The following is a 20,783-nucleotide window of genomic DNA, read 5'->3' on the forward strand; positions in this document are numbered from 1 at the left end:
GGCAAGATTGGTTTACAAGCAAGACCAGATTAATTTCAGGTGAATCAAGAATATATAAACATGTAAATATTTTGATTCTATGGTGAGGGGGGAAATTATCATCCATTAATATACTCTTCTAAATTCTTTTTTAACAAACGTGAGTACAGGATACATTTTTTTAAGGAAGACAATGAAGCAAATTCTACTTCTTTACCATTACAGCTATCATTAATTTAAAATTATTCATGTCCCTCATATTTGGAGGTTACACAGAGACAGCCAAGCTGCCCCTTCAGCTTTCAAGTTGATCCTTCTCCCCCTAGTGACCAGCAGTGCAGAGGAACTTATCCTTCACCATAGAAGTCACTGTCCTTCCCTTGTCCACGGGTATGTGGTCCTCTGACAAAGATCTCGGTAGGATTTATAACTCTATATTTATATAGATATACCCTGATATTATAAGATACAACATGATTCTTCTGCACATCACAATGTATTTAGAGTAATAGAGCCTTAATTTCCCAACAAAGATGAAAGAAAATGGGGGGAATCAAGCATAACCCTGATTGTCACTAAACTAAGCCTGGTTTCAAGTCTGTATCCATTTACCTAAGCTGATATTCTATCAAAATTTCTTTAGATGAAACTACAACCATGCTCCAGCAGCCTTGCCGTGCCTCCTGGGTGGACCAATGTGTCCTCCTTCTCAAAGACTCTGGCTCTTCATGCACCAAACCCTGTACTGTCTCGAGGAAATTGAAGGACATACTTCATCACTTTCTAATACATTTGCACAAGATCTACATGAACCGCAAACTGAGCAGAAGAAAATATGCTCCCCTTGTGTCTCTTCTCCATAGCTGGAGCTCAACAGTAAAAGCCAGTTCACTCCATCACCCAATGGCATCCTACAAGTGAAGACGGCTGCCGTAATCTAGGAGATTTTTGTTTGGGACCGGAAGATGAGAGTCCATCGACCTGAGGTTGCACCTTACCCAAGAATCATGGTTTAAACTCTTCCATGGGTCACAACTTCAAAAACAGCGAGTGCAAGATTCCCAGAGACTAGTGGGCTATTAAAATTAAACTGATCTGACAGGTTAGTATAAATGGATTGAAGAGATGAAAACAGAGTGTGTATTACCTTCTTTATAAGACTTTTTAAAAATGTATGTGTGTGTGTTGTATGCATTTGAACACATGGGTGAGCTCACCCGTGCGTGCGTATGTCCCCATAGCTCTCTCTTAATTTTTGAGGCAGGATCTCTCACGGAACATAAGTTCACCACATTGGCTAGACATGCTGACCAGCAAGGCCCTGTGATCCACATGTCTCTGCCCACCCTATGAAGTGAACATGCCCCCAGTAATGCTGAAGCATGCATGGGCAGCCCGTCTCTACTGGGTTTCATGGTCTGAGTTGATGAGGACAACTGACCAGGTCTCTTCTCAAGGAACAGGTTCCACCGAGATATGAACTCAGATCGCTGAATTCATAGTCCAGAACACTAACCGTTATACCACGGGAGCTGCTGCACCCATCCAACACAGGGTCACGACTGTGCACCACCACTCCTGACTTTTCTGTGGGTTCCAGGGACTTGAACTCGGGTCCTTTGCTTGTGAAGCACACACTTTACCCCTTGTGTCGGCTCCCCAGTTCCTACATTACCTTCTTCATCCATGGTGCATTCACAGAAGAAAGTGATTTCAGTGGCAGCCTCACAAGAACTGCCACCAAGATGACATAACATTTGTCCCCGAACCCTGATAATATCAAGTTGGCAACTGAACTTAACAGGCCTTCACTTTCTTGGGACCAAAGTGTCTGGTTTTCCTGAACCCTGTGACCACTATGTAAATAGGTCACGGTGACATACCAGGAAGTAGGTTTGTTCCCTTATAAATATGTTAACTTGAGATTGGCTGATGTTTATGGTAGATAGTAAGTCACCTTCACCGAATAGGACACTTCAGAGCCACAGCCCCTCCCCTTCTGTGTCACCCAGAGGCAGTGACACAGTCCCCCCAGGAGTGGCCAAGCCCCCACTGACCTTCCCGTCAGACACCTCCGCAGAGAATAGGAAGCTCCTCCGCCACAGGTCCGGGAACAGTCACTCCAGTCGCCCCAAGCATCCCAGTTGCCATCTTTGTCTTCCTCGGAATGAGTGTTCCTTGAGGTCTGGACAGTGGGGGGGAATACAGCCAATTATAGAAGTCAATTATCACCTAAGTCTACTACAAAGCACTTTTTATTTTATCTACTAAAAGTAACTTTAAACTGTTTTAATTCTGGAGCTGGCGTCTCACGACATAGCTCGAGCAGACACTGAGTTTATATGCACCCCAGGCTGCTCTCTCCACCTCATCGCCTCCGTCTCCTAGGTACTAGCATTACAGATTATTTTTATAAATAGATAAACTCTTGGTTGGGAGAAACTTGGCAGCAGTTAAGAGCACATGTTGCTCTCACAGAGAACCCAAGTTCGATGCCCAGTGCACACAGAGTAATTCATGACTGTTCATAACTCCAGTCCCCGGAGAGCCCATGCCCCTTCTGACCTCAGCAGGCACCAAGCACACATAAGATCATAAACACACACACACACACAGGTGAAACACTAACACATAAAACAAAATGAATAATAAATCTAATAAAAAAGACTTTTTAGAAAAATCTATAAATTCTTAAAATATGTCAGAATGAATTCCAGATATCTTAGAAATTTATATTAAAGCGCTGAAACCATAAAATGCCAAGAAAATTATATGCCATATAAACATTGATAGTCTTATGGTTAGCATGGGAGAGACTGTCTTATATCTATTAGCAGAGGGAAGAAAGTAGAAAACGCTGGTGTGGTTTGATTTCTTTAAAGTGAAAACACAAAACAGTTTCTCTCTGTCTTCGTACACAGCAGCGAAAGTACTGGAGCACGGGCTACAAGAACGCACATCAAGCCGCCTCTGTCCCTGAGAAAAATCACAAGAGGAATGGCATTGCTGGCTTTCCTTTACCCTTTGTCTGCAGCAAATGCCTAAGCCTTAGGAATCAGCATCGAGCCAGGTGGTCTTTCCTGGGTGATGTTTTCAGTGGTTTTGAAATTTCTTTCTTTCTTTCTTTCTTTCTTTCTTTCTTTCTTTCTTTCTTTGAAGTATTTTAGGTCAAAATACAATCATTAGATGACAATGACTTATTTAACATGGGCAAGTCTGCCTGTGGATAGACCAAGAGATGCCCAGAGAAAGAGAATGCTATGGTGAGAGAGTGGGAGGGCTTTGGATGACTTAAGCAATATTCTGTGTTGTGTCTCCCTATTTCAAAGCATGTTTAAAAAGCTTATTTTTATGCTTAGTTATATGCATCCCTGTGTCTGGGGTGGGGTAGTGCGTGCACTCGCATGAACGCAGGCTACTTTGGAGGGCAGAAGGGAGGCATTAGATCACCTGAAGGGGGTGTCACAGGTGACTGTGGTCCTCCAGAACTGGTGCTAACAACTGAACCCCAGCCCTCTGAGAAACAGCAAGTCTGAGCCACCAACCCATCTCTCCAGCCCCTTCTACCATATTCTAAAAGATAAAACACAAAATGTCTTCCTTAAAATCAAGCAGGTAAGCAAACGAACAAAACCCTGTCCTCTTGGAATGTGGAAATAAATGGTCAAGTCAGGATTTAACAGGTAGGTCGTAAGGCAGAGAATGTAGAGAAACCAGGACATAGTAATGAATGGCAGCATGTGCCTGAATTAGATATGGCTCAGGTTGCCCTGAGCCTTCAGGCAAGTTACATCATCATTCCCTTCCCAAAAAAGTTAAATTAAGAAGGGGATTGGTAGGGAAGACCTTCAAAACCAAAATGAAAAAAAAAAATAATGACAGGGCGCAAAAAAGGTTTTCCAATAACTTTTACTTAAGTGCCCCCGGTCACCGGGTCTGACAGCTTCTATTAATAGCACAGTGAACAGCCCCATAGAACAGTACTGCAGCCTCAACAGAGAGACAGAAAGAATAAATATTTGGCTGCTGACCAAATCTGTCATCAGGAACGGGAGCTAATTAAACCCATACTATTGACTGTTCTAATTAAGAACACTGTTCGGGTCGATTTTCTGCCCTGAAAGTCATCAAACACAACCCTGTCTATAATATAGTATAAAATATAAAATTCCAATTCATAGAAAAATACAATTAGCAGTTTAATGCATTCATCTGGACTTCGCGGCGGGGTAAGTCCAGACCGTTTAGGCAAATGCTTAAACTATACACAGCTGAAACTGGCTTTTCATCCTGTCACTCGATCTACGAATTGGTCGAATGTGAAAAGTTGAAAAATATCATCATATATTTTTTAAGCGAAAGTTGAGAGCCCCCTGCAATATTGCTTTAATTTGTTTTTACTCCCGCCACCCCATCTGTTCCATTTATAGTTAGACTTGGGTTTCTTTCCATAGCTCCTCCACCTTCACTTAGAGAAAACATTTTGATTCTAAAATAATTAAAACGGGCACACTATAAAATGAAAACATCTGGTTTCTCTGATTGGATCCATCAGATTTTTTTTCCTCTTAAGAAAACAGAAAGCAAATGGCATCTCAAGGAGTCCTGGTGGTGTCCCCTTCTCTGTTAGGACGGTTGGGTTCCACAGACCCCAGAGGCATTTTCTGCCAACCACTGGCCCGTGTGCTTTCTTCCTAGTTACAAAGTAGCAACAATGTCCCTGATTTTAACCACTTCTCTCTTTTGGTCTTCCTTTCCCAAAATTTCCATCCCTCTAAAGAATCCGACAATGAGCCCCACTCCTCTCCTCCATTACAGGGCTAATACCCAAAACGCCTTCTGCTCTTTCGTGACTGTGTTCAATCTCTGCACACAATTAAGGATGCAAATTTTGAATCTCAAAATGCAGTGTCTAGACTGTGGCATTATATCTAAAAGGAGCCTAAGCCAGGTATTGCCCCATGATCCATAATCCCATGTGTATGTGCATGTGTACGTGTGTGTGTATGTGTGCGCACATGTGTGTGCGCGCACATGTGTGTGTATGTGTGTGTGCATGTGTATGTGTGTGTGCACATGTGTGTGTGTGCGCTCACATGTGTGTGTGTATTTGTGTGTGTGCGTACATGTGGGTGTGTGCAATGCACGTATGCACAGATGTGGAAACCAGATAATAATCTTGGATGTCATTTCTCAGGAGCAGTCCACTTTGACTTTTGATTCTAAAACAGGGTCTCATATCAGTTTGGAGCTCACTTCTTTAACAGAGCTGGTTCACCAGCCCAAGGGAACCATCTGTCTCAGCCTCCCCAGTGCTGGGATTACAAACACAGGCTATCATACCTGACTTTTTCTTTTTTTCTTTTTTCCTCCTTTTGTTGGTTGTTCGAGACAGGGTTTCTCTGTAGCTTTGGAGCCTGTCCTGGAACTAGCTCTTGTAGACCAGGCTGGCCTCGAACTCACAGAGATCCATCTGCCTCTGTCTCCTGAGTGCTGGGATTAAAGGCGTGCACCACCACCTCCCGGCCCCCCCTGACTTTTCTATGTGGGTTCTCGGAACTGAACTAAGCTATTTCCTTAACCCATGCCAAATTTTTGATAAAGTTTCCCTCCCTTTTCCCCTCCATCCTCCCTTACTCTTTCTGTCTTTTCTTCTTTCCTTTTCTCCCTCTCCCCTCCCTCCCTTCTGCCTCCTTTTCTTCTTATTTCAGACACACCATTTATTGGAACCCCCTTTGGAGGCAGGATTACATAATGATTAAAGCTGTTATGATAAGCTTTTAACCTTCATAACACTCAGGTTAAACAGCTAGTCACCATCATTCACACAATACTTTAAAACACACAGGGGGAAAGGAAACCACACAGTGTCTCCATGTAGCTGGTGGGTGTGTCACAAATGACAGCAACTGTTGTTCTTAAAAATAACATCAAAATAATGATGGCAGAGCCAGCTTTCCAGGCAATGCTTGTGCAAGATTTAACATTAATCACCAATGAATCTCTTCTTGGTGCTTTTCCCAGCAACTATCTCTAAGCCATGCTCCTTGACCTTGTAGCTTCCATGTGTCCCCCAAGTCACTGATAAGCATGCTAGATGTGGTTTCCGAACCCAACTGAATTCCGTTAATGACTATATCTGCTTTTCTACAACAGGAAGGAGATCATGTTGCCCACTTATCAGAGAGACCTGTGAATATAGCTTAATATTACTACTAAAATACAAAATAATATCAGTCGCCATTGTCAAGAATCAAGCTGCAGAAGAGGGCTGTGGAGGATGGAGGGACAGTCACTCATGGGAACTGGGTATGGCCTTACCGGGCTGTGTGGTGACCACCAGCCCCCTGAGAGAAGAGGTATGTGGTAGCCTCACTATGACCAGCCCAGTCCCTAAAACACAGTGGCCACAAAAACAGCTGGCTTCATGATAACCCAGACCAGGCAACTTTGGTTTACTAGTGGGTACTGTTTCTCCCAATTCCCCTTCCCAACATCACCTTAAACTGGCTTACGCGACTATTTAGACTCCGTGTGAACACTGTTTTGTAAGGCAAGTTGTTGAATGAACCCAATCAAAGTTTGATTCACCCAACATCATATTCATGCCTCCGTGGTAAGACCTAGAAAAAGACCTGAAGAATCGTGTCCTTCCCAGGGCAGCTGCTGTTCATGCAGAAAGTGCCGTGGGCCAGTCCTTGGCTCAGCTTACATCCTCTCTAAACCCCGTGGCCTGTCTGGTGACTATTCCCAGCAACATCTTCAGGAGAGCAACATTTTCGGAACCATATGTGTCTAAAGAATGATGGGGCCACGGCAGAACCCCTTGGCCAACCCCCTCGGGCTAATCCTGTTTTCCTCCTCGGTGCGACTTCTCACTGATGGTCCATTTCCTTTGTGACCAGGAATCCGGTCAAATTCAGGCACCAAACTACCGTCACTGACAGTTAGCATCCGGTGTGTTGGATCCACTCCATCTGCAGCTGTGAGCCACTGGACCACAACATTGTTTTGATATCTCAATGATGCCTTTTGAGTTATCCACCATCCCCATCCCACCTTTAGCGCAAGTGGAGCTACACTTCTGGTTTTCCAAAGCCTGCCATCTTATCTTGGGGATCTTGTGAGGGATGCGTGTTCCTGGGTGGCATTTGTGGGCTCCCTGACATCTGCTGATTCCCTTATCCAGACAGACACCCAAGGTCAAGGTTCTGCCATGGCCCCAAGAGGACAGATATGGTACCAGGTCCTCCAGCTGCTCTAAATGAACAGGAAGGGAGTGGGTCAAGGGATTCAGGGGGTGTGGCATTAACCCTTAAAGTGTCGAGAAAAACAAATACATAAGCTATTTCCATGACCTTTGTTAGCAGAGGATAGACCTTTGTTAGAGCAAGGTCAGTTCTTTTCCATAGAATGAGGCGACAGTTCTGTGGGAACCATACGCCCCATCATCTCCAACGGGACAGTCTGTGAGGCACGTGAGCCCCCGTTTTTACTTGTCTCTATTTCCTAACTGCTAATGAATTATAAACACTTCTCAATCTGCTAATTATTTGCCGATGACCATTTTCTAGTATCATACAATGTGTGTGCATGTGTGTGCACACACAATAAAACATTCAACAGAATTTTTTTTTCGTTTTGTTTTAAAGAGCAAAGAAAAACACCCAAAGAAAGCCTCTGAAAACACATCTTAAGGAACAGTGTGCACTTTGTGTTGTTTGCTCTAAACCATCAGGCTTAATGATTGCTTAGGAAATCATATTTTCCCAAGTAAAATTGCAGCTTGGGAATATGCTGGATGAAAAACAAGCCCCCAAGATATTGTTTACTCGTTATATAATAGGACTTGGCCAAAGCCTGGACTACGGCGGGGGTGAATGTGTTCACCATCTCATAAAGCCTTGAGTTTTGTTCGCTCTTCTTGGATCCCCAGGCACAAATCAAATCATAAACTATTTCCCTGACAAGTTCTCAAGTCTCTGACTTCTACTGAATAGCCCTGTTCTGCTGGTCTAGCTCAAACAAGAGTAATTAAACACAGGCTGCACATCTAAGGCCACTTATTGGAAACGCCATATTAGCAGCTCCATGTTAAACACAACTCCGAATGAAATGGGTTCCAGTGGGAGATTACTTCCCAGGCATCAAATAAACGTTCATTCCAATGTTCCCACACAGGTTATTTGAGGAGATCTCAAACCACTCAGATTCTGTTAACAGTAGATACATTCTTTCAGGTTAATACCACCTTCAGGTCTTGAGCAACAAACCTTTAAAATTATGGATGGGGCAGATGCCATAAAAATGTCAGTCAAGTTGTCATGGAGATCAACAATTTAATTCAACCAGGTTTATTAAACACTAATATATCTAAAGCCATGTGCTAGGTACCGGCGATAAATTCCCAGGACTCTGACACTTACCCTTCCTTGCCCAGTCCATACTCCTCTCTGCTATGACTCACTGGCTGGAAAGCCAATAGCCTAGGGCCTTTTCCTAGCCAATCTTGGTCCCTGGTCATTTTTACCACCATAAGAGAACTTCTTTTTCCCCAATTCACTGGGACACACTTTATGCTAATAAGCATCTGCCTAAAAAAAGAGAAAAAAAAGCATCTGCCTGTCAGACACACCTTACTCTGTAGCTTCATATCTCATGGTTCCTGTCCAAGCTGCGTCTAAAACTCCAGACAGAGTTCCTATTACTTCCCCAATAGAATTGTACTGGTCGAATCCTCTCTCTCTCTGTCTGTCTCTCTCTCTCTCTATCTCTATCTCTCTCTCTCTGTGTGTGTGTGTGGTGTGTGTGTGTCATGTGTATATACATTAATCTGTGTGTGTTGTGTGTGTGTAGTGTGTGCATGGTGTGAGTGTGTCTGTGTGTGTACTTGTTCATGTGAGTGTGAGCCAATGTGCTTGACTAAGGAACCCAACAGGTGTCCTCATGCTTGAGTGGTGGGCACTTTATTTACTGAGGCTTCTTTGGAGCCCCTTGAGGGGTATTTTATTCTATGGGTTTATATATTAATATATTTTTGAAGTATTAGCATTTGTTTTTGCAGCACTTGAGATCAAACTCACAGTCTTGGGCATGGGAGGCAAGGTGAGTGCTTTGCCACTGAATAACACCCTTAGCCCCTGGGGAACATTTTCTAAAACAAGTCTTTGAGTGGACATGGTACAGAGAAGCCATGAGACCTGGGCAGCAGTTTGAGCTAGTGTGAGCCACACTCTATAATAATCTCAGGATTTTCATCTTCATCTTTAGGTGTAAAGAGCGATGGGGGGGAGGTAAGGCTTTTGGTGAGAAAATACAGCCAGAGAGACAGAGAGAGAGAGACAGAGAGAGAGAGACAGAGAGAGGGGGACACACACACACACAGAGAGAGAGAGAGAGAGACAGAGAGAGAGAGAGAGAGACAGAGAGAGAGAGAGAAAGGCAGAGACACACAGAAAGACACAGAGACACAGAAAGAGACAGAGAAACAGAAACAGAAGATAGACACAGACAGAGAGAACAGGCATTCCTCTCTTTCCCCTCCAATCACTGGCACGAGAGAACTGAGTCAGTACATGGTGACCATACCCCGGCCAGTGCAGAAGGGCGGCGAGCTTCTACCATGCTTGCATGCTCATTCATGGAAAGCTTCCACCAATGCTTGCACGCTCATTCATCAGCTCACTGGAAATTTGCAGAGCAGAGGCAAGACTTCAGCAGACTGTGATTTGGAGAAATTCTTCTGGCAGGCAGGAGTGTGAGGAGGGATGGAGAACCTTCACTGAAACACTGCATGCAGGAGTCCAGCGTCCGTGTTCGTCACATCACTTATCCCAAGGAGGAGGGCACAGAGGTGACACCTGAAGGCCCTGGGATCGACGGGACCAACAATGGCTGCTGTGAGAGCACATTCTGCTTCTTCAGCCAATAGCCTTTATGAAACCAGCCCACTTGGGCATGGTCTTGAAGTAATAAGGGTGGCGGCGGGGCTGCGTCCCCAACACCCCAGCCGCCTGCCCGGCTAGCTTATGCCCCGAAATAATTACACGGACACTGTATTCTTTTAATCACTGCTTGGCCCATTCTCTTCTAGGCTAATTCTCACATATTAATTTAGCCCATTTCTAATCATCTGTGTGTAGCACCCCAAGGTGCGCTTACCGGGAAGATTCTAGCCTATGTCCATCCTGGGTCGGAGCTTCATCCCGGGAGCAGGGCATGGCGTCTCTCTCAGGCGTATGCTCCCGAGAGGAGAGCTGTTGAGACTCTGACCTCACTTCCTCTTCCTCCCAGCGTTCTGTTCTGTTTACACCTCCCACCTATCTTCTAACCAATAAAATGGGCCAGGGCAGTTCCTTTATTAGCCAATGACCTTCCTCCATCATGGTCTCTTATACTTTAAAGAGCAGCGGGAACCATGCACCTGCTCTCTTGCTTCCAGCTCCTGTTCCAGCTGCTGGACTCTGTTCCTGTTTGCACTCAGAGGACTATTCTTTAGAACGGTGATCTGTAAGTTTTCCCCTTAAATAAATAACCCTTTTATTATTCTAATTCTGAACTGCTGTGAGATTGTTTTATGGCATCAAAAGGTAACTTACTATACCCAGGGGATAGGAGATGCCAAGCCGATTCCCGGGTGTCTGTGTTAAGTTGCACATGGCAATCTCATTCAAGCATCATAACCACTGTCAAGCCCACCCCTGTGGTAAGATTCCAGTGCCCGTCTGTGTAAAATGAAAGTGGCTATGTCAATAACGGCTCAAAAAGAAGAGCACAAACAGCAAACATCCCTGCAGCTCTAACTTCCTTAATTATGACGGCACAGCCTACCAAAGGTGATTGTGTGCGTACATTTGTGTTGTGGAGGTCAGAGGTTAACCTCAAGTGTCATTCTTTGAGGTACAGTCTACCTGGTTCTTCAGCTACAGTCTCTCACTGACCTGAAAGTCATCAAACAGGCTAAGTTATTTGTAAGGAAAGAGCTGTAATGATTAAGTCACTTCCCTAGCCCCTAAAGAATTTAACAAAAGAATTATTTGGCCAAGACTTAAACATACAAAGACTTCATACAAAAATCAAAATTTCTGACTTCTGATGAAAAACGAAAAACTGTAAGATTCACATTACCACACGATAATGATACTTGTACTGGGTGGTTCTGTGTGTCAACTTGACACAAGCTAGAGTCATCAGAGGAAGGAGCCTCAGCTGAGGAAAGGCCTCCTTGAGATCAGTGGGGGAGGACCCAGCCAATGGTGTGTGGTGCCATTCCTGGGCTGCTGTTCCTAGGTTCTATAAGAAAGCAGGCTGAGCAAGTCAGGGGAAGCAAGCCAGTAAGCAGCACCCCTCTATGGTCTCTGCATCAGCTCCTGCCCTGTTTGAGTTCCTGCCCTGCCTTCCTTTAGTGATGAACAGCAATGCTGAAGTGTAAGCCAAATAAACCTCTCCTCCCCAACTGGCTCTTTAGTTATGGCATCATTTCATTGCGGCAACAGAAACCCTAACTAAGACAATATTGCTAAAGGAAACTCAAGTGTGGCCACTCAACTCTAATGGGCAAATCAGCATCTCTCCAGCCATCCAGTTTGCAGTGAAGGCCACAGGCTACTATTTCTCATCCACTCAGGATGACTACTGGAAAACAACACACTGTGAGAAAGGAATGAGCAAGACCAGACAACAGTGAAAACAGCAGCGTGTGGAGGGATTAGACCCCCGCATCATTGCTGGTGGGAATATAAAGTACAGTCATCATGGGAAACAGTATGGCGGTTGTGCAATAGAGTGTGTGTTCATCGTAAGACTCAGTAATTCTCCTTCCGAGTACATATCTCCCCAAAAATTGTACACATGGACTCAGGGAGCTGGATGCCAATCTCTGCTGCCAGAGTATTTACAGTAGTCAGAGAAGGGAAAACCAAATGTCTACCAACAAGAGAACAAATAAGATAGGAATGTATATTTGCACATATTATTCAATGCGCATATTATTCAATATAGAGAAAGAATAGAATTCTGAAACATGCCACAGCATAGATGAAATTGAAATCATTATACAAAATAAGTCTGGCATAAAAGAAATATGTCTATCTATTTATGAAGCACCCAAATCATTCCACCCACAGGCACCAGGTGAGGGCTGACTGCCAGGAGCTGGAGCGAGCAGAGAACGGTTAAAAATGCTGTTGTCATGTATGTTCTAACACACTGGGAGACAGAGACTAGGACAGAGACGGACAGACGACACAGGCAGAACACCATTCTCAAATGTAGAAAGGAAAAGCCTCGGGATATGGAAACTTTCCTTTTAAAGTTGGTGATGAATTCCAATCAACCAAAAGACGATGCAAAACTTTGGAAAAACAGGATTGTAAAAGTCAAGGAGAAGGAACGGCAGTGAGCGCTTGATCCACTTCAGTCCAGAGCCCCCCTCAAGCCACAGGGCTGCCTGAGAGGGCTGTAGAGGACAGCACACACTCCAGCAAACTATCCCCTCTGGTGTGGCTGATAAACACGGGAAGGAGAATGGGAAAGAGCTGTAAGGACGGTGTACAATATTACCTAAGATTCCAACATCACTTTCTAAAACTCCAGACTCCTAATTCTGTGTGATCTTTGGTCATAGATGTAGAAATACCACTGAGAAACTAAGTTGTTCTGCTATGGTTTTAAGTTCTGCGGGTCCCTCGTTTTCTCTTTGGGTCCGTTAAATTCGCATAATATCAGGCTGGAGAGATAGCCCAGTGGCTATAAGCACCTGCTGCTCTTCCGGATGACCCGGGTTTAGTTCCCAGCATCCACACCAGGAGGCTCAAAACCATCTGTATGTCTAACTCCAAGGGAATCCACAGCCCTCTTTTTCACCTCCGAGGGTACCTGCACTCAACTGCAGATATCCGCACAGGGACACACACATATGCACATCATTATTTTATAGCAAATTAAATTAAATACTCTTCACTTAGAATGACCCTCGTGGCATGGCAGCATTTTCATGGCACTGTGCCCGTGTACTAACCCTGTTCAAAAATCCTATCCACGAAGATGCAAGAAAATGTTCAGAATGTTGCCATGTAAGTTCTGGTTATTTCTGGAGATGGATGAGGAGTGGGTTTGTGGTTTTCATTGTAGCCTTTCTGAACTGCTGGATTTATTAACTAACAAGTGCTACGCTTTCAAACTTATTATCCTAATATATAAATCAGTCCAGCTTGGGCCCAAGAAACAGCATCCATGATATCTTCCAAATCCTGGGCAAGGCAAGGTCTGTCTGGCAAACACTGGTCAAGAATTTGGCCCTGGTGGCTGGCGCCCTTAAGAGCATTTATGGAAACTGCCTTAGGCCATCTCAAGCCCAGTTGTACACTCCAGCCAGATATTTCAGATGGTTAGCTTCCAGCCCCACACATATCCATGATGTTCTAGAATGTTGCTTCTCAGCTGGACTTTGCAAGTCGTGTGGAACACTTAGTAATGTTTGGAGACATTTTGGGGTTTTGCAACCGGGGCAAGGGAGACTAGGACTAAAATGTTAACACATTCCAGTCCCTAGGGCAGGCTGAACAGCTACGAAGTATCTAATCTAAAGAGTGGCCTGGGGAGGAAACCATCCTAGAAGGATGCTGGTCACGTGACTGATCCTCTTTGCTCTCACAACGATTTATAACAATTCACACGAAAACGGTTATTTTCCAAGCCGCTGTGACAGCCACACATCAGGAGTATTTGCCGCACTCCGATGGATTTTGCCTTCACTCTGCCCAGCACATGGATGAAAAGAGGATCCCTGCAGAAACCCGACACCTCCCATCCTCAGACAGACTCTGTCCAATGCTCTTGGTGCACACTTGCCCATTAAAAACCACAGAACAGCCTTACGGAGCTCGTAATCCCAGCATACCCTAAACCACATTCAAGTCCCTTGTATTTGACAATCCACAGGGGGCTTTTCTTTCTCAGGAGTGGAGGGAAACACAGGCAGAGTCTTCCCAGTTTCATGATACCAAGGTTTTAGGAAAAGCTTCTTTTTAGACTTTTCTTCGTGATTTGTTTTCATTCATGGTTAGCCATTTTCACATAGAAAAACACAGGATTTGTGCCAACGGCTCATCAAGAACATTACCCAGACCACAGGCGAGGGGCATCGGCTTTAAACAAATTCCCTCAAGAAATATTATTTGACAGTTAGCAAAGTGAGTTATGAAAGAAGCCAGCACGCCGTTTCCATCCCTGGCCTCTCTTTGCACATGCTGGGTCACTGCTGGGTGGAGTGTTACCCTAGGTGAAGAGAGAAAGCTGGCACAGGGAGCTCTGCATACCTGAGACCAGAGCACAAGGTCAGGAAGAGCCAACACAAAACCCCGTGTCTTAACAAAAATGTTCCATGAGTCTCCCGGGTTAGATAACAACAGCCAGTATCGACCACCAGGTGGAGAGGGTTCAGAGTCATCAAGGCTTCGGCAGGGTCTTTTGAGTTAAGCAAAGTTAAAGTTCCCTTTCCCCCTCAGTTAACATTCCCCAGATGCCATTTAGTCATTGCCCTCAAAAATCTGGTTAAATAATTGGAAGGCAGGGGAAACATGCACTGAGCACTAAAGGAAAGGGAAAGGAAGCCATCCTCAGCCTGGTTACTTGGGAGGATGGTTGGCAGATATAAGACTATCTTGATAGACCTCACCCGAGGATGGATAACCACACAGCATACAGTGTGGGAGGGCAGAGAGAAAATGTTCCATGTTGGAGACAACAGATGTGGATTCGGTCCACCTTGGCCAAAGGTCAGAGAGTTCAGGCCTATTCTTGCTCCTTCAAGGTTACTGACTGGAGGTTTGACCCAGGGTGTGGCTACTAACAGGATGTTCTGACCTAGGGCGTGGGTATCTGAGAGGATGATCACTTTGTTTGTTCCTTGCATTTTGGTAGAGAGGTCTTCTCTCTTCCCCCTCCTCTCTGGATTGGGGATATAAAGCCTACGGCAAACATACACGGGGGGGATTCAGTATCCACTGGGTTGCCCTCCCGACTTTATCCTGTGTCTGTGTCTTTTCTTTTGTAGCTCTGGCTTTTTCTGCCTAACATTTCTGATCCACACTCCCCAGCCCTAGAATGTATGAACCCATCGAGGCCGGACCCCAACAGATGGTGCCCAATGTGGGGCCTGTGACAGTTATATAAGCACCCATGGATTGGATACAGTCACCTAAGAGTGTAGAGACCAGACAGTGGTGTCTGGGTAGTTTGACCTTTATCCATCCTCATCAGTTGACCTTGAACTTACAGCCATCACTTGTGAAGCACTTGTGGGCAATGGCCACTGTGCTTGGCAATGAAAACCTAGAAACGTCTATGATGAAAGAAAGTTCCGTTGGAACCATGGCAACAGTCACTGTTAGAAAAATGGCCCCATGTGCCTGGGTCTGAAAAAGCATGGGATAAAACCGGACTCACTTAATATAGCGGACAATGAGGACTACTGAGAACTCAAGAACAATGGCACTGGGTTTTTGATCCTACTGCACGTACTGGCTTTGGGGGAGCCTAGGCAGTTTGGATGCTCACCTTACTAGACCTGGATGGAGGTGGGTGGTCCTTGGACTTCCCACAGGGCAGAGAACCCTGATTGCTCTTCGGGCTGACGAGGGAGGGGGACTTGACTGGGGGAGGGGGAGGGAAATGGGAGGCGGTGGCGGGGAGGAGACATAAATCTTTAATAAATTAATAAATAAAAAAAATTAAAAAAAAAGAAAAATGGCCCCAAAGTTGAAAGCCGAGCCAAGAAAAGAGACTTTACAAGTATGTAATTGTGCATATTTATAGAAGCACAGAACATGGAAAAATGTAATATACCTGCATATTAAATTAATAATTTTCAATTATACGTTTAGTAAACATTGAAAATACCCAGTACAGAAACTTTTAAAGGAGCATCAAAAATTTCAAGGGCAACAGAGAAAAAAAATGCAAGCAAAATGTGTTCTATACAATACAATATCAAAAAATAAAGAAAACGATGGGAATTGATTAAAAAATAAACATAATAAAAAGGATTCAAAATTAAGGAAATTAGAAGAAACACAAAGACAACAGGACATGGGTTCTTTTCCAGGTGTTTATAGCACTGTGCACTGTGTTGTTGGCTCCACTGTCTACAATGTGATTTTGCTCTTCCTTGCTTCTGATAAAGTCTAAACCTTTTTATTGCACCATCTGTTTACATCCTCTCCTTTATTTTATTTATTTACTGGGACACATTATTTGTCCATCTTTATGGGGTACATTATGGTAACCCAATACATGCGTACAACGCGTGCTAAGCAAATCAAGGCTATAAACATCTCCATCTTTTCAATAATTACTCATTTTTATGGGCTAGGGATTCTGTACTCTTCTGGTCATTTTGAAATACATCATCTCACGTTGTTGTTTCAGATAATCGATGTTTTCTTCGATTTCATTAATAGCCAAAATAAATGATAATTAGAATCCACAGGCTTCCAGCCCCTTCAAAACTTCATTTCTTTGACTGTGTTTTTTTAATAAGATGCAGAATATCTTCACATTTCTACTGTTATTATTAATGAATTGTATTCCCTACAGAAGGAGAAATCTACTCCAGGCTTTTAATTGTTCCCCAGATATTAAAGATCCTTACTGAAAGGCTGGATTCTTACTCCTCACCTGGGCCCCTTCTGCAATTTCTTTATCCCTTGGATTAGTGATTAACCAGGAATACATATTGAATCACAACGGAAAGCCATCCTCGAAAGAAGGATCATCTCTGCAGTTTCTCCTCTGTGTTTATTGGCATTGCCTCCCTAATGTCTGAGGCTTCTGCACGTACTTCCTGTTGAGAGCAGTCTCCACAACCTTTGTAGTTAATTTCCCCAGCAGCCGCCCACCTTCTTAGAAAAGACCCAAGCACACTGTCAGAACTCTTCTACGGAGTAAAGCACAAACACCCCCAAGAGTGTGTGTGATGCCTTCCCCATGCTCCTGATTCAGCTAGACAGTTCTTCTACTTAACGTTGGCCAGCAATGCGCCAAAAGGAACTGTGTCTGTCTCTGTCATGGAGACTTAACCTCAAAACCACTGTGCGTTTGGCCTTGCCTCTAATCTGTGTATGACTCCAACACGTGGATAAGTCAATAAGCTTTTGCCTCTTTTTGGCCATCATAAAATAATTGCCAGATTCTTAGAAGCCTTAAAATTGTGTTCATCCACTGAAACCACAATCCAAGGTCATCCAGCTAATACTAAGTCTCCACCCTGAAATTGGCATCTCCATCGTCACTTCCTCAGAGAAACTCATCTCAACTAGAGGGAAGACTATGTGACCATCCAGTTCACATCTTTCTCACTGACTACCTGCAAGCTTCATGAAGTTTGGCCTTTTGTCTGCTTTCCAGCAATTAACGCAATGTTGGACATAAATTTCTGGTGAAAATATTTATAAAATGGAGGCATGGAGTCAAATTTAATGAGCAAACACAACTGTAGAGTTAAGACTTTGGGTAATAAGTGGATTTGGGGAAAGTCATCTTCTGGTCAATAAGACCAGGGTATAAAACTTTTCTGATACAGAAAATTTTCCCTATGAATCATTTTTAGTTTTTTTAACATGTCTTTAATTGAAATAGAATTACATCATTCTCCTTCCTCCCTTCCATCCCTCCAGGCCTTTCTAGCTACTCACCCTGGCACCCCTCTGGGGACCCTCTCTCAAGCTGATAGCATCTTTTTCTCTGATTGTCATTGTTACTCACATATATAGACGTAATATAAGTGACATGCGGATGCACAAGCATGGAAACACAACTTGCCGAGCCTGTTTTTGTTGTGTGTCTATCCCAGCAAGTACATCAACATCACAGCTCCTGTGTCTAAGACTCAGGGGATGTGGAGGAAGAAGAGGTAGAAAGATTGTGCGGAAAAAAAGGAGACGACCAGGAAGTCTACTGCAAAATAGTCTCTCCTAGAAACTGCTGCGTAGGGAACGACGGCAATCGCGACAGGCGTGTTGACGGAGAAGGGGGAGACTTTCTCCTCGTCCCAACCCTAGACAAAGAACTCCAGGCAATTAATGACTACTTGGGATAGGTTTTCAGCCTTTCTCTGGGATGAGCCCCTTTATTGGATGTCTAATGCAGAGCTGTCAGCACTGACATCGTCAAACGGAAAATGACCAGCGTTCTGAGGAATCAGCTTACCTCCCTTACTTTTCGTCTCGATTTTGTTTTTGGTCCCAAGTTAGCTTTGCGTTGCGGACTTGACACCACACCACAGCACAGAAGTCACGGACGAGAAAATGTGGACCTTGCTTCAGTCTTGATGCGTCTGGCCGCATCCTGGCTCATCTCTTCATTGCCAGTGTTAATCCCCCTTTCATTGCTCTCTAAGCAGAAGCTTAGGGGAGGACATTCCATCGCTGAGCAGTCAGGAAAGCCAATTCTGTCTTCTCTGTAGCTGGGCTGAGTTACCGGATATGTTGTAATTGATTAAGAAACAAAACCCTCAGGCTTGTAATAGCTGATACACGATTCTGGTTCAGCTTGAATCCATAATCCACTGGCTACAGACTTTATGTGGAAATATAGGGAATTGGAAGGCCATGAGAGCGGAGGAATCAATTAACATCCAAACATCCAAACCAAAGTTTCCAGAAGTCTGGTTTTACACTAACCTGGCCTTCAATATCTTTCCTAAGGACACAGTTTGAGGAATGTAAATGAGCAGATAGCTTTAGCATAAAGTCACAAATCGTTAGAACTAGATAGGGACTTTAGTTAATCGTTTTTACAGATGGTAAACCAGGTCCAAGAAGAAGAGCTTGGATGGGACCTTGCTTATTGCAACTTGCAGTCCAGGGCTCTTCCTACCAGCCGCAGTACCCGCCACCGCTCCTCTCTCTTTCTCTCAACCTTCTCTTTTCCCCTAGTACTAGGAACTGAACCAAAGATAAGGCTTCATCACCGGACTACATCTCTAGCCCACCTTCCACTTTTAGGCAGAGTTAACCAGGCTGACCTTTGAACTCACCTGTAGTCAAAGCAGAACTTGGACCTGCAATCTTTCTGCTTCAGCCTCCTGGGCAGCCAGGTTAACAGCCCTGCTCACCAGGCCTGGCTTCAATAATCACTTTCTTTACTCTTTAGGAGTCTCCGTCCCTTAAACTTCTTGTACTTTCTGTTCTCCTACAAGCCTAATCCAGGTCCTTCCCTCTAGAATACAATTCAAACTCATCACACCTACAAGATGCTCAAACTACTTAGTACGTTCTGATGCCCACAGGATGAAGTTCACAGACGTTTAGTTGGCAATCAAGATCCTCTACCTTCTGCTTCCTACAAATGTCTGCATTATCCTTGCTTACCTACGGACACCAAAGCCACTGCACCCCAGCTATCCTGCCCCTTGATGCCCATCATGATGGCTGGGCATGCGTTAGCTCATCTCATTCTCCAAATGACATAGCATGGAAACTCCTTCAAGAGCATTCTTGACTTGGCTGTGAAAGGCTGTTATCAAATAGGCTTCAGCTGTCTGCCATTTGTTGAAATCAAGTCAGCTGCTAGAGGCGTTTTCTTTTTTTTTTTTTTTTTTTTTTTAAAAGTTCATAAACATTAAGGGTTTATTTTTTTAATATTTATTTATTTATTATGTATACAATATTCTGTCTGTGTGTGTCTGCAGACCAGAAGAGGGCAGCAGACCTCATTACAGATGGTTGTGAGCCACCATGTGGTTGCCGGGAATTGAACTCATGACCTTTGGAAGAGCAGGCAATGCTCTTAACCACCGAGCCACCTCTCCAGCCCTAGAGGCGTTTTCTTACGGTTAACACTCTGGTCCAACAGAAGACCTAAGATCTAATGGCCCTCCAGAAGGGGTCATTTCAGCTACTGCCAAGAAACAGTGGAACACATAGTGACTGACTCTTCTCTTATACTGGGCTACATTCAGTAGCAACTCAATGTGGAGCTGTAAAGACCCAGCTATATCAGTCCAGACAAGGGCAACTTTGTTGGCCACTTGCTTAAATGTAGACAGAGACCGCTTGTTCATTTCCTGGCCACCTAGACGCGCATAATCACACAGAAACTATATTAATTTCAATACTGTTTGGCCAATAGCTCATGCACATTTCTAGCTAACTCTTACATCTTAAATTAACCTATTTCTATTATTCTGTGTATCACCACAAGGCTGTGGTGGTGGTGATATTGTGGATGGTTGTTATATTTCTAAAAGACATTCATGCAAAGGTCATACTCAATATATCCAAACATAGTAGCATAACATGGTGAATTATAAAATACAGACCAGCATCTCTGGAACAGAACAGTTCTGGCTGTTTTCTGGTGGGGGAGTCAGGAAAGTATTCAAATGCTTGTGGAGCATTAGAAAGGGAGGAATGGGAACGCGACCTCTACCTGACGCTGTTTCTGAACTCAATGAATCTTGGCTCCTTGATTTGCGCAGCCTTCAGAGTCAGTCTCTTGAAATCTAAAATAGGTCGAGCTCCACTTAGCCTCAATTTTGCTGTACTTGAGCTACCCTAAAATGCTTTAAGTTTGTTGTCAAATGACTACCACAACTGAGAAAGATTGGCTTCTGACTCAGACAGGACTCTGAAATAATAGCTTTACACACACCCATTCTCAAACAGGACTCTGAAAGAATGGATTTACACACCACCATTCTAGACGGGACTCTGAACGAATGGATTTACACACCACCATTCTAGATGGGACTCTGAAAGAATGAATTTACACACCACCATTATAGACAGGACCTGAAAGAATGA

At 44.1% G+C, this 20,783-nt stretch overlaps 1 protein-coding gene across 1 annotated transcript in view; it reads right to left on the reverse strand.

The window, feature by feature from the left end:
* Nucleotides 1–20,783, reverse strand: part of Adamtsl3 (ADAMTS like 3) — a 224,845-nt gene that overhangs the window by 142,984 nt on the left and 61,078 nt on the right. The window contains exon 4 of the mRNA XM_041662229.1: nucleotides 2,037–2,164. Coding sequence (XP_041518163.1) covers nucleotides 2,037–2,164 — 128 coding nt within the window. The remainder of the gene's footprint in view (nucleotides 1–2,036; nucleotides 2,165–20,783) is intronic.

Source organism: Microtus oregoni, unplaced genomic scaffold, assembly GCF_018167655.1.
Source record: "Microtus oregoni isolate MIOR12 unplaced genomic scaffold, Mior012 000000F_ref0000247, whole genome shotgun sequence".
Taxonomy (NCBI): Eukaryota; Metazoa; Chordata; class Mammalia; order Rodentia; family Cricetidae; genus Microtus; species Microtus oregoni.